This window comes from Typopeltis vanoorti, chromosome 2, assembly GCF_054136105.1.
Source record: "Typopeltis vanoorti isolate ZY-2024b chromosome 2, IOZ_Tvanoo_1.0, whole genome shotgun sequence".
Lineage (NCBI taxonomy): Eukaryota > Metazoa > Arthropoda > Arachnida > Uropygi > Thelyphonidae > Typopeltis > Typopeltis vanoorti.
The window spans coordinates 58,115,299-58,133,654 of NC_143550.1; the positions used below are offsets into that span (position 1 = coordinate 58,115,299).

The window sequence follows — 18,356 nt, forward strand, 5'->3', positions numbered from 1 at the left end:
TCTGGGGAACAGGATGGATGTTCCAACAATTATAGTGCAGATCCCTTAATTTTCCCATTACCAAAACACCTCTGGGCAGGTGCATTGTCCTGATGAAAGATGATTTTTTACTTCTGCAAACCGGATCTTTTCTCGCGAATATTATCGTTCTAGTCTGGTTAAAATATCGGAATACTATTCCTCTGTTATTCTTTTACCCGTTTCAAGATAATTAATGAACCAAATGCCTTTAGCATCCCTAAACACCGATGCCATGACCTTTCCTGCTGGTGGAACCGACTTTGTCTTCTTTGGCGCTCCACACCTGAACCCGGCTTCTGTCCACTGTTTTGACTGCTGTTTGGATTGTGGTGTGTAATGGTGAATCCCAGTCTCATCAATAGTAAAAAATTGATGCTACGCACAAATTCAGTTTTATTCTTGTTAAAACTCTATATCGTGCACTTGATAAATGATTTCTGGTGTTGTAACACTTTTTGGACGTACTTCGCGTGGATCACCTTCAAGGTTGGAATGGCCATGTTTAAACTCAGCAGTCCATTTCTTAATTGTCGAAAACGAAGGGGAAGAGTGCTCGTAAACTTTCATGAACTTCGAATGAATTTCTTTTGGCGTTAAACCTTCTTTTACAAAGACTTTTATAACCGCACGATACTCAATTTTATCCATTTCAAGCGATGCAGACAACACGTTTGCTTCAGACGGCTGTATAAAACAAACTACTAGATAGAATGACTTGAAATTTCACTTGGATACTTATGACAGATGTACCAACTTAGACAAAAAAAATCTTGCCGATAGTGTTGCCATCTATGGTCGAGGCCGAGAAGTTTTCTCTCACCAATGTTAAAGAAGCTCCTAAACACCCAGCTAAAAATATGTTCTAGGGTTGTTTTACACATTCCAGGATCACTTGTTTGCGTCTGTTGACGGTATGATGATAAGTGACGAATACGTAAAAATATTAGAGAAAAGAGTGATCCCATAGATCCATAAAGACAAAGAATTCATCTTCCAACAGGATCGCGCTCCATGCCACACTTCAAATAAAATGAACGAGTTCCTCAAAAATCGCAGAATCCAATTGCTTAAGTGACCAAGTAACTCTCGTGACATTAAAACAATAGAAAATCTGTGGGCCATAGTGAAAGAGAGACTTGGAAAATTAAATTATGATACAAAGGATAACTAAATACAGTTCATCATAAGATTATGGTTTCGGAATGCAGAAATAACAAAAATGTGTCCTACATTGGTGGAGTCCATGCATAAGCGAATTAATGAACTTATTAGGAACAGAGGAGCATATATAAAGGCACATATATTAGGTAAGGCTGCAGTTTAATTTTTGTACTTATTTTCTTGTGAAATTAAAATATTTCTTTAAAACGTGAGCGTTAGGGTTAATTTCTTCGCTACTGTAAATTTATTTAGCTGACTACTCACCGTACTAGCTTTCCTTATTCTGTTGTCCTATTTCCATATTTAACTTGCTATCTTCACTAAAAACTGTGACTAAATAGATGAAATATTTTACTTGTGCTATGGGCTCTCCATTCAGAATGCCATTAATGTTTTCAATGTTTCTGCCTACTTTCATAGTTTTGATCTTTTAATTGTAGATTTTCATGCCAAATTTGACAGCTGTTTTTCAATTCAGTTAAAGAATCCTAGAGACTTGCACTAAATATGTTTAGGATTACAACATCATCTGTATAAAGCAAAGAACTAAGTTTGACATCTCCAGTTCTAATATCAGGCTTAATACCACTTTCTTTCATAATGTGATCCACATAGTTGATGACTAAGATTTGAAATAATGTGCATCATTGTCTCTCACACCTGATTTTACAACTTAAATACAGGCAATGTAATGCTCTGTATAATGTTCCATTTATCACATATAATTGTAGTGTTTTGCAAAGTCTTCTCTGGGTACCTTTTCATATGCTTTTCCAGATCTACAAAACGTAAGTACAAATTTGTCATATTCCCATGATCTCTCAACTATTTGTCATAAAAGTAAAAATATGATCTTCACTACTAATATTTGGCCTGAACCTTGCTTGTTCTTCTCCACGTTTATCTTCCATAGTTTTTCTCAGCCTCTTTACAACTGTGCTTGCTTAAATTGTACTAGGAACACTCAGTAAGGAAATTCCTCTATAATTCTCACATTCAGCTTTATTCTCCGTTTTATGGATGGGAACTACAAGGGGCTCTAAAGGGGCTGAAAAGTTCTGATAAACACTTAGAACAAAAATGATATTAAATCATCAGGTATAACCACAAGAAATAACATATCTTAAAACCCTTTAACCCCCCATGTTTTATCAAAGACATGTCAGAGATTTTGAAGAAATTCGGAGACACAGAGGTGCGGGCCATCATCAAGTTTTTTGTGTTGCAAGAAAATTCCGCAATTGAGATTCACAAAACTTTGTGTAGATTTTAGGACACTCTGCACCAGCATATTCAACAGTTGCCAGATGGGTGCCAAGTTTAAGTTTTCAAAACTGGGCATCCTGAGACAAGATGTTCCCAGGTCAGGAAGACTTCCCACAGCGATCACACCTGACAACATCGATGCAGTGCATGCCATGATCCTTGATGATAGACGAATATCAGCCCGAAACATTGCAAAGACTCTGGGGATATCCAGGAAATGAGTTGGGTTCATTATCAACCAACATCTGGACATGCAGAATCTCTCAGCGAAGTGGATCTCCAAATGTTTGAATGCCAACCAAAAGAGAAATTGTGTGCTGTCATCTCAAGGAATTTGGGGTTATTTTGAGAAATCAAGTGCAACCTTTTGATTCGTTCGTATTGTGACTGTTAATGAAACATGGCTTCATCACCATGACCCAGAGACAAACAACAGTCAATGCAGTGGAGAACCAAAGGTTCTCCTCGGCCAAAGAAGTTCCAAACTCAAGTCAGCAGGGAAGGAGGTACTGAAGATTACACTATCCATATCCCAAAAGACCCATTGTCTTTTGGGATATGGATAGTGTAATCCCTACTGAGTACCTCAAAAGGTGAAACTATTAGAACAGGTTTATTCAACACCTGTGAGGAAATTGAAAGGGTACTGAAGAAAAAATGCCATGGGAACTGAGCAGAGGCATATAGCTTTTGTAGGACAACGCACCTGTTCACACGGCTCATGAAACTCAACAGACAATACACAATTTGAGCTCTCAGTGTCTGCCCTGTTTCATGTTTCATGATGAAGCCATGTTTCACCCATCCTATTCGCCAGACATGGCCTCATTTGACTATTTCATGTTCCCAAATTTAAAGAAACACTTGAAAGGAACAAAATTTACCACAAATGATGAAGTCATATCTGCAGTTGAGGACTGGTTTGTGCAAAAATGGAAAGACGTTTTTCTCAGAGGATCACAAATGATGACGTGGGGAAAATGTAACATAATGTATAAGTTACATGATTCTACCTCAATTCCTTCATTTATCACAACTTTTCAGCACACTCTCGTATGACAGCTCTAATCATATAATCTGGAATTCGACCTTCTGATCAGGAACTCTGAATTATTCAGTAGTCACTGAAAACGTTTGTCCTGCAAAAGTTTTATGCCTCCATATTTCAGCATTTCTGCTCGAATATCAATTACTTCAGCTGCCTTTCCACATTTCAAGTTTTTGATGACTTTTTACTACCTCAATTGTTCATATGTACTACTGTTTGCAATACTAATGAATATTTTCTTATACTGCTTGCTTCATGTAACAGTCTTTCACAGTAATTACTCCAGACATCCAGAATATCCTTATCTTCAGTTTTTATGTCATCTTTATCATCTCTAATTCTTTTACAGTATTCTTTCCTCCATTTCGAAACTTTCTCCATAGTTTCCAGAATATTTTCCCACCTTCTTTGCATTTAGCATTTATATTCTTACCGAAGTCTTCCCATCTTTTATTTAGTTCCTGTCACATGTACATTAGCTCTCCTACATTTTTCTTTGTATTCTTTTAGAGTAGCCAACTTATTTGCTAGGAGCTTTTAGTATGCTTTCATCTTTTCCGAGACTGCTTCTTTAAGTTCTTGCGTCCATCATGACGTACTTATTTTTCTATCCTTGCAGACAATTCACCACATGCCTCCCCTAGCTAAATCAATCAATGTTTTCTTCAGAGTTTGCCACTGAGACTCCAAGGTTTGGTTCTTGTTTTCGAATTGTTTCATCCATTCTTCAATAATATGTGTACAGTTAAGTCTACTGTGTACCTGTAAAAGATGCCAACTTTAATTATTTAAAACTTTTTACATACTGTTCTTTTTAATATGATATGTAGTTTTAATCCTACTTAAACCTAATTGATGGTTACTTCCAATTTCAAATCCCCTATATATATTCTTGTATCCGGAACCAGCATGAAGATATCTCTATCAACAATAACATAGTCAATGACTTATTTCTTGTGTCTTTTCTCAACGTGAACTTGTGCAGATCGTCATTTTGGAACATGGTGTTAGTAATGACCAATCCATATCATGAGCAGAAATGCAGCAGATTCATACCATTATTATTAGTTTTTCCCTTTTCTCCAAATTTTTCTCCATTTATATACCCGGTGGGATTCACTTCCTACTCTCCTGTTTAGATTTCCAACAAGAACAACCTTTTCCATTTTCTTCATATCAGCTGCTTGCTCTAGCGACCCGAAAATCCCTCCATTTCTTCCTTAGGAAAATATTCTGTGCGACTATAGGAACAAAATAAGTTTCATTGTCCATTCCTCATTTTGAAGTTTGCCTAAATAGCTCTACCTAAAACTGCCTTCCAATCAAGAATACTATTGATACTCTTTCCTTTCTTTGATTATTATTATTATTGTCCGCAAATAACATCTTATACCTATTATTTAGCAAAATCTCACCTGTTTTTGACTTCTTTGATTCAGTGATGTCAAATATGTCCCCGTGGTACTTTCAAAGTTCTTCTGCAAGCTCAGTTTCCTTTTTGTTTATACACGTTATACTGATGGTTGCTATCTTCAGTTTTTCTGACGTCGAGTTTGTTTTCTTCTAGATGTTGAGCTGGAGTCTGTTCCACTAGCTGACTTTTCACTGCTTACCCTAGTTCCCTGACGAAAACAGCGTGAACATGGTTTAACCGGGCGACGCCTAGGCTGGCATAAAATCTCATATATTGCACTATCATATTATTTGTGGTTTAAGCGAATAGAAAGCACAATTTGGATGGCTAAGTCCCAAATTTCCAGCACATCTTCGTTCGTTCAGTATCCAGTAGATATTTGTTAAGGGGGAACACCACGTGAAGGTAAGGATTGAATATTAGCTCAGAAGCCCTAGTTGGTTCTGCGCATTCTTTAAATGCGATGTTGAGGCCTCCTCTCAGTTATTTGGCTTTGGCCCTTAATCTACCCTTGACATTATACTATCATGCTAGCACAAGAAAATACCGAACAACAGTAACAATCCAACATCAAATAAAACTTCAGAATGTAACATACATTACAAGTAATGTATGTTACATTCATTATAATAACGCATATGGAAAAGCAACCCGTCAATTCTACGTCAATTCTAATATATATATATATATATATATATATATTTATTTATTTATTTATTTATTTATTTCATTAATTGCTTATTTCTGCTTATTTCATGAATTGGGCCCTAACCTAACCTAAACTAACCCAACCTTAGGTTAGGTTAGGTTCCATTTTGGATGTAGGGATCTAAAATTTAACAAATATGGATGTTTAAAACCTAATCGTCACATATAAGCTGCTAGTCAACTTTCAGCAACAATCAATAAGAAATTCTCTTCACCAGTTTATCACGGGACTCATCCAATTCATGAATTGAGCATTACGTTTATGCTCATTCCATGAATTGTACAAAATTCTACACAATTCACGGAATGAGAAAAAGTGTTGCGCATTCCGTGAATTGTGCGATTTGACAATTTGCGCGTAACATATATATATATTGTAACAAAAATGTAACAATAATGTTTTAATAGTATATATGTAGATATGGTATATACTAACAAACAAACTTTGATAGCGATATCGTATTATTATTATCATTATTATAATATTATATATTATAAAATATTTGTAGTAAATACTTAATATATAAATATTATTATTATTATTTTATACATATTTATATTTACTTAACATTCTGTGCTGAATGTCTGTAGTGAACAGAAAATGTTATATACTTCAGTTGAATATTTGTAAATACTCTGAATATGTTGATGAGTCAAGTAGGCGCGTTTAAGATCGATTCCCAATTCAAAAAACAACTAAAACAAAACATCCATAATTGGACAGTCTCTTTTCTAACTAATTCTGGTTTTTATTTAGGTTTTGGCAAATAAGTTAAGTTGTTCTATAGTTGAATAACTGGCACTGCGGTTTCTGCTCTTCAACTGCTTAACTTTCAATTTAATTCTTCTTAATCAAGAACTTTTACAAATACTCTTTAAAGTGATTTTCTCAGATATAAATGGAATCATTAATAATCTAAATTGGCGAAGTAATACAAACTCACAGAGTTCTTTTCGGTTGTATGGCAATTTATTTCGGTTGAAAGCACAACAAAGAGCGATTTACTCGTTATTTTTTATGAGGCATTCACAAACAAAACAAAACAGGAACAATTTTTATGTGATATGCGTCGTAAGTGTTTCATCTAAATATGAAATGACTTTAACGCGAAGCAGCTTGTCATATCGTAACCAAGCAAATGCGTAGTTCAATAAATCATTCTCTTTCTTCTCATACCAAGTTAATTTCCATTATTTTAGCCCTAAGTTTGCTTTACAGATAGATAAAAAACAGTTTGTCTCAATGAAAACGATGTTACAGCATTTAGGAGCACTCATTAAAAATAATAACAACTAATAATAATAATAATAAAGACACTATTTACAAGACTTCAGACTTTGATTATGCATTATTTTAAAGAGATAAATAAAGCATTACTCAGGATCTTATTAATATTTCCTTTATGAAGCAGTGCAATCAATTAAGTGATGTGTTTAATTAGCATCCGAATTCAGTTAACAGTATAAACATCATTTCCAGTGACAACGACTTGTTCTGAATGATAATGAAATTTGAAGTTTGCTTTCTCCTTCTCTCACCTGCTAAAAGGCCTTAGCAGTACAGATGTTGTAAATAGTCCATCTGCACTGATACTGTCAATAAAATAATAATAAGAAGAAATCTTGTCAGTCAATCTTTATTAATCATACACGTTATTTAAGGATATAAGTTTTTTAACTTGGATAATCTATATTAGGGTTACCAAGTAATTTTATAAACTTGGTTATTTTACTCCTAATCCCAAGTAAGCAAACAGGTAAGTAAGTTTGCGCCTGAACGTTTACCCACCTTTACAATGAGTTGCCCTGGTGTTCACCATCTTTAGACTTCAACTACGTTCAGGCGCAAACTTAATTGTTTGCTTACTTGGGATTAGGAGTAAAATAACCAAGTTTATAAAATTACTTGGTAACCCTAATATACATTACCCAAGTTAAAAAAAAAACTTATTTACATCTATATCTCCTCCAGAGATTCTTATTCAAAATAAAAACACCTTGTAGCAACTTGTATATTTAAAGTTTATAAGGCTCTGTATTACTAAAACCTTATATATATATATATATATATATAAAGGGCGGATCGTGTATAGGAACTGCAGCGCCCCCAATTTTTCTCGATATATATATGCTTGTAATATTTAACTTTATCATCAACAATCCTATACAAATCTCTTATTTTGTGTAAAAAATAATAAAAATCCATCTTGTAGTACTTAGGAGGACACTAGCAGCACTGTGATTACCACAGTGTCATATTGCTGCGCATGCAAGCATATGCACGTCATAGTGAGATGCGAGCTTTTAGCGAAATGCGGCACTGTCCGTCGCGCAGTTCCACTGTTGTTTATATGCAGTTTGCGGGAGTAGTAGGGTGTTCTTAGTGCTTATTGTGTTTAGTCCGTCTCTTTAAATAATTAAAGGATTTAATTGTAATGTCCAAAAATTGTAAATCCATTCCTTTAATTACAATTAAAGGAATGGATTATATTTTTAATTATACTGAACTATATAATTTTATCGATAATAAACAATATTTTTTCATGAAACAAAATAAGAAGAATATATTTTATTTTTAAATAATTTTGAATTATACCAAATTATATTATCGATATAATTTTATCGATAATAAACAATATTTTTTTATGTTTATTTTTTTAATTTTTACCATAATTTTGATATTTTATCCAAACACGTATACACTGTACTTACAGTGTGTATGTATATTTTAAAAGTTGCAGCACCCCCCACGATTCGCCACTATATATATATATATATATATATATATATATATATATATATATATATATATATATATATATATATATATATATATATATATATATATATTCTGATACTCCTTAATGCGTTGTAGAATAACCTTATCTCGGTGGTTCTAGTCAGTAAAATTCTTATATAAAAATGTCTACAATCCGAATAAATAAATAAATAAATAAATAAATATATATATATATATATATATATATATATATATATATATGATGTTGTACATTATGGTGGAAGGTCACTACCCAGACCGGTTTCAAACCTTTTGTATAGGTGAAGCAGGCTCTAAAAATTAGGCGATCCCAAAAGATCGCCCATCTCAGCTTGTTCCACTCAGTGACAGGCTCACCCCGTCACCGAGAAGAACTTCTCAGCATTGGCTCTACCCAGTGGCAGGCTCACCCCCACCACCACCAAGCAGAGCCATAATCTCACGGTGGCCCCACTCAGAGACAGGCAAAAACCTACCCCCCAAGCGGAGCCTCTCAAAACTAACCCCGCATCGGTTTCAACCCTTATATAGGTGAAGCGGGCTCTAAAAATAAGACGATCCCGAAAGATCGCCCACCTCAGCGTTGTTCCACTCAGTGACAGGCTCACCCTGTCACCGAGAAGAACTTCTCAGCATAGGCTCTATCCAGTGGTAGGCTCACCCCCATAACCAAGCAGAGCCATAATCTCAGCAGTGGCCCCACTCAGAGACAAGCATAAACCTATCCCCAAGCAGAGCCTCTCAAAACCCAAGCCTAACCCGCACCGGTTTCAACCCTCATTGGGGTCTCATCAGTGAGTAGGTAAATCAAATTAATACTGAAGGTATAGCGAAAAGAACTTATATACTCTTCTATACGAGTTGTCAAACAGGTGCACTCATTAAATTACTTAAATAAAGAGCCAATAGGCTTCATTTCGGCGATGTAACGTTATTTAAATTAAGGGAATATTAAATCCCACATTGTTTCAAAACCGAATAAGAAACTCCAAGATCGGAATCAAAGAGTTTCATGCCAAATATAGTAAACTATAAAAGTATCGGTGGACACTAGCGTAAGCCAAAGCACGTAGTACAAACTATGGCAACTCGTAGCAAAGGTGGGTAAAGAACTGATCACTATTCTTAGTATTTCCCATAATGTAAAAACACATCACTGCATATACAACTCTATGGCTAGCATCCAATTAATATATAACACACCTGGATTGCAGCATACATGTTTGCATGTTAACATAATAAGTTGTTCTATAATTGCATAGCATTGCATTGCGAATAAAATTTGCATCATCTGTTTAATCCTAGATCAGCTTTATCCTTTACCATTCTGCTGATATTTATCTGTTCTCTTTATAGTCTGCTCAGAAGTACATGCCATGCTGTTATCAGCATTTTTTAATACGCTTTCACATAATGCCTTACAAAGTGGTGCTCGAAGTAAGAACTAAGTGTTTCGGCTTTGCTGTACTCCGAAGTTTGCTTTGCAAATCGTTTATATGGCTTCTGACAAATGATAATGATGACAATGACAAAGTTTATTATCCTCATCACATTATACAGAATAATATACAATTGAAGTATTACTATCACAGTTTTTTTCCTTACAAATATTCAATACAGAATGTTAAGTAAATATAAATATGCATAAATAATAATAATAATAATAATAATAATAATAATCTATTTTACTTTTATTTCACATACATATCTACAATGCTTACATTTAAATTACATTTACAATAAATTACATTTACAATGCTAAGACAGATCTTTTTCATTTTAACGATATTGCTTATATAATAATTTTATATAAATACACATAATTTCTTCTATCATTTACTTTTATACTTCAATTTGCAGTTTATTTTAAATTTCATAATTCACATTTACAGTTTTTTTTAATTAGCAGTAAGGAATGCTACTGTAAATGAATTCGTTTCACTTTTTCACAGTGCTATTTTTTTATTTCGATAATAATAATAATAATAATAATAATAATAATAATAATAATAATAATAATAATAATAATAATAATAATGTGTTCATACAGACTATATACAAAATACTATTCGCATACTGTATTTTTTGTTTAGTACTAATATACATTAGTAAATACACTTTTAGATGAATATACATACCATCGGCAACAGAAGTAGTAGAAGTAATAATTTCCCCGGGTTTTTCACCCCGCAAGCAGGCAAACCGGCCCCGTGAACACACGCGGATACAGTCAAGAATACTTAAGACAATCCCTCCAGCCATAGATCTGAATTGTCAGCCATGCCGGTCCCGAGCACGGATAAAAATAGGGCGGATTGAGGTGGTGCCGTGTCTTCCCGTAAAAGGGGCTGTGAGCCCATACGAAATGAATGAATTATTATTATTAAACAAATTAACATGTAGTGATAAAATTAGGTGTTAGTGAAATATTAAAGATAAGTTTCGGTCTAAAGAGTCATTTTTTATTAAATGTGAACTAAGACAAAAACTGTATTATCATATGCGCAACGAGAGTGCATTATTGTATATGTAACCTGGGATGAGACTCATTCTCATAAGAATATCCTTAACAGTCAAGCACAGGGATGATGTTCTATGGATGATATCAGTTAAGGTAGTGTGATTTAGATGTTAATTGTGGTAATGGGGTTAAAATTTGGTGTCAAAATCCAAGCATCTTCGAGGCTAATAATAATAAACAATAATGCAGGTCTACAAATTGTTTTTCATGAAAGAATGATGACAGGTTAAGTATATTTTTAAAAAGAATATTTTATATATTATAAACAAGAATCGAGAATGATTTTAGAATGTCTTTCAGTATTCACAGATTTTTAAATAGATTTTTGAGGTCAGATTTATTTTTCATTTTCAACTAGTAAATATTTCCGACCAGAAAATAATGGAGAATGACTTTTGTTAGTGTTTTTTGCACAATATGGAAGATATAATCTTTGCAGTCAGTTGCAGTGATGAACAGATTTCATCGCCAGAACAGCTTACATTAAATACAACAACCACAAAACTAAAATAAAATAAAGGAAGAAGAAACCTTGTTTACGTGAGCACAAGTGAGGAAAAAAGACACGGAACTGACAAGATAATTGACGAATAAATGATATTCAATATGAATACTTCAAAAATTTAAGCTTGTTACCAAAATAATATTTTGAATTATTCTTCGATGATAATCTTGCAAATCCAATTCCCACAGAAACAAACCGGTATGTAATGTGCTTTTTATATTGCTATGACAATAATGATGCTAAGTGATTATCATTCAGCTTCAAGGAGAAAACTGTTTTGAGAAAAGGAATCATACACTAATCATTCTGTTATTGTCAATGCAATGACACGAGATAGATTTCAGATAATTTTTACAAATGTACATTTTGCTGAAAAAACCAAGTTGATGATAGTGGTAAATTTGCTCAAGTCAGATCTCTGATAAATCGTCTCAATAACAAGCCTCTTCAGTATGCTCCTCCTAAACAAGAATTCTACAACTTTGCCGAATCAGCGGCGAACAATGTGTGTGTGTGTGTGTGTGTGTGTGTGTGTGTGTGTGTGTGTGTGTGTGTGTGTGTGTGTGTGTGTGTGTGTGTGTGTGTGTGTGTGTGTGTGTGTGTGTGTGTGTGTGTGTGTGTGTGTGTGTGTGTGTGTGTTTTGGGTTACAAGTTTTGGTCTGGGGCAACAACACTTGGTTATTTGGATTGAATCTTTAAAAGGAATAAAAAACGAACTTAGACTCAGGCAGAAGGAGAGTTAGCTTCAGATTAGATGGGAAATTGCTGAAATTCTTCTAAAACATTTTTCTGCTTTGACAACTTTTTCTCAATGTATAATTAATGGCCGCTTGAAGGAAAAGTCTATCAAAGCAATAGGAACTATTCATGACAAGACTTGAAAAAGTGTATATTGGAAGGAAAAGATTATTTGAAAAAAGGAAAAGAGACTCATTTAATTTTAAAATGCTAATAGTGAATATCGGTGTTTAGATGGAATGACAGTAACGCAGTGAATATCTATGTCCGAATGCAATGGCTGTTCAACCAATCGGTCAGGAGCCACGCAGTTCATCATTGGCTAAAGGTTGCGTCTATATATATCAGCCACAACTTGTGAAGGCTTATAATGAAGGTTTTTCTAATTAAAATAATATCAAAATACAGAACTGCTTTCAGAGGAAAACTGTCTTTTCATCCTATTTGACTGATGTAACAGTGAATAATACATGGTAGTTCCATAAAATATGTGTAAGCAAAGGTACAATAGATCTTTAAATCTTTAGACGGAGTATAGTCCGATTTTATTTAGAGCGGTTTAGCAATCCACCACATGAAGGCCAATAAGGAAGGCCTCAACAAAAGTTTGGGCCTTCCTTATTGATATGCATGTACATTGGATTATTCCTCAAAAGTGGACACTCTCATATGAAAACAAGAATAAAATGCGAAAAATGTAATAAAAGGACTAGGGGGGAATGTTTTAGGGCTTACCATATACAGTGAATATCACAGAAATTATCAGTTTATGTAATGCATTTGTTTAAGATCCTACATATAGGACACCTGGAAATTCCATTATAAAATCAAATTTCGATGAATAAAACTGCACCCCCATATTTCATAAGCTTTAGTTAATCTTATCCCTCTTGTTATTCTAAAATCTAAAAAAAAAAAAAAAAAATAGGTATGAATGAACTAATGTTTCTAATATGGATATTATATTTATGGAATGGAAAACAACGCTCTTTTTAATTGTCTGTTTTACGAAATATGTCTGATACAGACAGCCGATTATATTATACTATACTGCCAAGGTTTTCGAATGCACAGGTGTTACCTTTATCTGTTTGAGCCCTATAATCTGTGGAGCAATACTGCAGGTAATGCTAATGAAAACTTACAAGAGAAATAAACAAATCTCTCAAATTATTGCAAGTTTATGGTATCTTATTTTTTTATGGTTTCCCGATCTGAACAATAGTAAAAAATATATCACCCAAAGAAACACTAAAATCACTGTGAAAAAAAAAATTAAACGCAAAGAATTTCAATAATAATAAGAAAGCTTAATGGTTTATCGCAACACAACATTCAATGAAGGAAATTTTTTATCACAAATATTTCGTCTATAGTTGCAGAACCATTTTAGCGACCTATTAAAAGCGATCACAAAGTCACATAAGGTATAATTGGATCAGAAAGCAACATCAAACAAGTGCTAATGTTCTGTTTACGCCTTTTGGGTGCAGGTCCAAATAGGTTTGTTGTTATTCTTGGCCGATGTTAACAGTCTCTCAAATCATTATAAGTTTTTTTACAACGAAATTTACTTAAATTAGGAGTGTTTTGTAGAACATAGTTTCTAAAGTTAAAGGTTATTCTGTAGAGAAATAATCTTTCACTTTGGAAACAAACAGAGAATTTTTAGGGTAGTGAATTTTTTCCATCTTAATGCGTGAATTGTAGCTGGCGTATAGTATACCATTCCATTTTTCCGTACTGATTTATAAATATATAATTTCGGTGTTCTCTTCGTTTAATTGCAGCTACAACTGAAATTAAACGAAGCTGCAATTACAGTATGGCCGTGTGATTAAATTTGAAAATGCTTCAAAACTGCAGGCGAAATATCGGTGATAAAATGTTTGTTTTATTATTAATGATTAACGAGTTTAAGGAGTAAACTAAATTTATTATAGTCTAACCAAGTGGAAAAAAAATTACTCAACATCTTTCCCAAAATTGTATTTTTTATTGCGTAATAGCCTGTTTAATTCTTTCATTATTATTAAATAATCAAATATTACCAACTTTATTTAGAAAATTATCACTAGTGTTCATGGACTTACAGGATTTTCCCTGTATAACAGACTGTGAGAAATTATATAAAATTTCTGAGAAAATCCACTAAGTGATTTTAAAGGCTTCATCCTGGCTATAAATGTCATTTTTGGACTTTTATAGCCACGTTTTCCCAGACGATAGAGCGTAAAATTTTACATATGCGGATAACATTAACTCCATTTTCAGCAAAATTTGAATTATGTGGTTTTCCCAGAAACCCCACGAATATACTTAACTTATAGGTCTAAATATTCGTATAATTAAATATCTACGACTAATGATACCATTAAACTAATATTAATAATAATCGATGAAATAACAGCATATTATCACTTTTTTTCTTTGTGCTTGTCTAAGAAGTCCATGGTCTTCATCTGTGAAATGCATGCAATATTATAATATGACTGCTAAAAATTATGACCTTCATAATATCATTCATTATGGTTAAACAGAGATCTGATTTACTGGAAGATAAATGAAGATATACTGACATAAAATGCGCTGAATGAAAGAAAAAATTATAGCCTTAATAACAAAGCAACATGAATGATTTTCTACTTGAGTGTGCCATTAATCAACCTCACAAGGGACAATTCAGTGTCATCGATGGTCTAATGTCTACGTCAGTAGGCATCAGCACAATGGATTACGTTTCATTTAAACATTGCACTGCTACATGTGCTGAAGAATGTGAAATGTGAATATTTTCTAATCGTAAAAGAAACATGAAAAATCAATCTTTCACACATACAAAATTCATCATACTTTACAATTAAAGACTTTTTTTTCCCGGCTGGTAGGATACCATCTTTACAAAGAATAAACAATATTACTAAGTTAAAATCTCACGTGAAAGTGAAAAGCTGTTAGATCTTTTCGACTAAGAATGCAATACAGTCTCTGAGAGAAGTCGTATGGAAAGTTTTATTTATTTATTTATTTACTTACTGATCTGGAAACAAACAGAATATACAAACAGATAATGATGTTTCACGGCCTAAATTGTATCTTCGCCTAACCATATGTACGGAACCATGACTAGTTCCCGTTTTGCTACAATACGATTGTCATGTCAATAATGTTTCTCAGAAGATAAATTTTTGCGATGGAGAAAGGAGAGAAGAGGAAAAACAAAATCAAACCGAGAATTGCCGATAAAATACAAATATGTCGTATTTCTCACGATTTCTCAATTATGTTTAAAGTGATCAAGCCAAATGACTAACTCTCCTATTGAAAATAGTTTTTTTTTCTTCATTCTTCATATGAAATGTTTCTAGGAGAGCTGCATTGCAAGTGCGCCAATTTTCATTGGGCCATTTGCAATGCTTTATATGACAGGCAATGTTTAATTTCATTGCGTAGCATGTGAAAATATTTTTTGCCTTGTATCGAATGTCAATAACTTAGCATCATCAAATCCTATGGAAACAATAGCACATACGCCTAATGATATAAAAAATCGAATATATTTCTGAAGTAAAAATGGGTGTAGATTACGATTTCTGTAAAATGATATTCAGAGCAAACGAGTTATGAAACCTTGGCAATTATTTGATTTTGCTATGCTCAAAAATTTAGTCTATTTTTTTACCTTGTCATCATTAACAAAAACAATTCTATGACAAACAAACGCTCTCAAGCACTTATATGGATAGCCAGTTTAAGATGATAACAAAAAATAATAATAAAAAAAGGTTGATGCTTAGATATCTCAAAGATCTCCATGTATTTTACTACTTTAAAATATCGCAGTTCTCTGATATTTAATATCCAAAACTTCCACGGCCTAGCCACAACGGACTGATTAGTCGCATTTCAATTAATTAACGCAAGGAACATAACAGAAATGCTTCAGGTGTCTCTCTGCCTTTCCAGATGAAGGACACTGAGCGACTACGTGAAAGATACCAAAACTGTTGTAGTCTAATAAACCATAAGAGAAACTACTTACCAGATAAAGTCTTTACAGTGACTACAGAAGGTCGGCTGTTTGAAGAACCTAGGAATAAACAGGTGATCTTTCACACGGCACACATTTTTCTTTTTCAAAGCGCCTTTCCGAGCGCGAAATTTCACCGCGAAGTTCATCTGCTGCTCTCCGGCAGCATGGTCTTCCTGTTCGTCAGCCATGTTCTAGCGATACCGGCAACCTAACAGCGTTCAGCTGTTTTATCCGACGTCTTTTTGCGCAAGCGTACAACGTCTGAAGCAGCGCCAAGGTTACGGAAGCTGAATGAGGATCGCTGGTAAGGAATGTTTATCATTGCCCTGACTCTGGGATCTTAGTAAATAACAGGTGTACCAGGAGATCCAACTCCCTCTCAGTTCCTTGCACCCAATAGAGAAGCGATGTGCATTAATAGAGGGTTGGTGTAATGATGAAGAAGAAATTATTTAATGTGTTCGCGAAATCTACTACTGTTCTTGCGCTTCCAGTTAACCTGCACAAGATGTACGGCTGGAACCATTCAAGGTGACCGCAATATGGAGTGCTTCTAATAAATTTCACTGCAGATGTTTGAATCCCCGCCTTCCCCTACCCTCTCCATCTATAAAATCATGGAACCAGATGCATGCCTAAAAAGAAAGCCAAGAGAAGACATCTAATGGATGCCTCCTGAAAGTAATGAAGACGAAATTAGAGATAACAGCGCTGGAAGTAATCGCATTACTCACTAATGACTGATAATGATATTGCTTCTAAATGCTAACTAAATGAGATGATCTACGTTGAAGTTTATCAATTGACTGTCGCTGTAGTTGGTAACCAAAAGTTTCAAATAAGCTGCAAATTTCAGAGATTATCGAATATGCTGAATATCTAGAAAATGTTAAACGATGGCCGTATGGCCATCATACGCATATTCTGCCATCATTATCGATGTTCATTTGAACAGTTAATTACTGGTGAAAAGTTAAAGGACTTAGGCAGAGAGAGAGAGCATGTGTATTGAAGCTTGTAATGGTACATAAATACCTGTAAGCACAGAATTACTCTCTAATTTTTACCAATAAATCATTCATAGAATAGCATACAATTTTATAATAATATTAATGAAGCTTTTTAATAAAAATTATCGTAGGGTCTATATTAAGAATAAATATGATTCGAAATAACAAACTGTTACTTTCCTCTGGTTTAAATGGAAGCACTTTTCTAAATTACAAGTCAAAGTGGGAATGTTTTTTTTTTTTTATATTGAATAACTGGATGTTATTAAATAACCGTGATAAATTCCGTTTCATTTTGCATCTTACAGGAGAAATCTTTATGGATGAATCATTCTCTTACTCAAACGAATCAAAATTTCTGAAACAGGCGCCAGTAATGAATAAAAGAGAATCTCAGTAATACTGATATGCGACTTTAACTTTCAAATCAAACACATCTCACAATTAATAAAAATCTATAAAGAGAAATAATGAAGAAAAGAGGAAAAAAATTACAACTAAGGATTTAATCCAGTTATAAAAAGCACTCATTGTCAATACGAGAATCTGAATAAAAAAACATTGAATAGAGGGTAATAGGTATTTCGGAAAATCTATTTAAAAATCATTATTTGAAACAAAACACTTTGAGGGGTTTTATTTGGATTCATTTGTGACTAAACTGAATATGAATTAATTACTGAATTATGTGGAGAAATAAAAAAAAAAAGAAAATAAAAAAAACGACAATCATTTTATTACGATGAATTGAGACAAGGTTTCTCTTCCCAAAACTAGCAGGGAATGGATACACGCAACATTCACAATATGTTATAATTTGTGCAGTTTATATAGCGAAGTTCATGAGAATATAGAATAAAAAAAATAATGGCAGAGTGTATAATTTCACTTAAATCAAAAATATGAATAAAATATCAAACTGAACGCATAATAAAAATTAACATAAACATTAATGTAAGAAAAATGTAAGAAAATTAAAAATCCAGAGTATACAAATTTAGAGTTAGTTTCGGAACATCTAAATATACATTTTGAACGCTATTGATTAACCTAAGTTTTAAAGTTTTTAATTTTATCTTATTTTCTTTGCGCTAGATGTATATAACTCTGAGGCTCATTGTCTTCTCTAGCACATATTATGATTTCGTGGAG

The 18,356-nt window shown here is 33.5% G+C and overlaps 1 protein-coding gene across 1 annotated transcript in view; it reads right to left on the reverse strand.

Moving 5' to 3' along the window:
* Positions 1-16,382, reverse strand: part of LOC150109061 (protein kinase C, brain isozyme-like) — a 689,445-nt gene extending 673,063 nt beyond the window's left edge. The window contains exon 1 of the mRNA XM_090405188.1: positions 16,204-16,382. Within this exon, the coding sequence (XP_090261314.1) occupies positions 16,204-16,382 (179 nt within the window). The remainder of the gene's footprint in view (positions 1-16,203) is intronic.
* Positions 16,383-18,356: the final 1,974 nt, after the last annotated feature.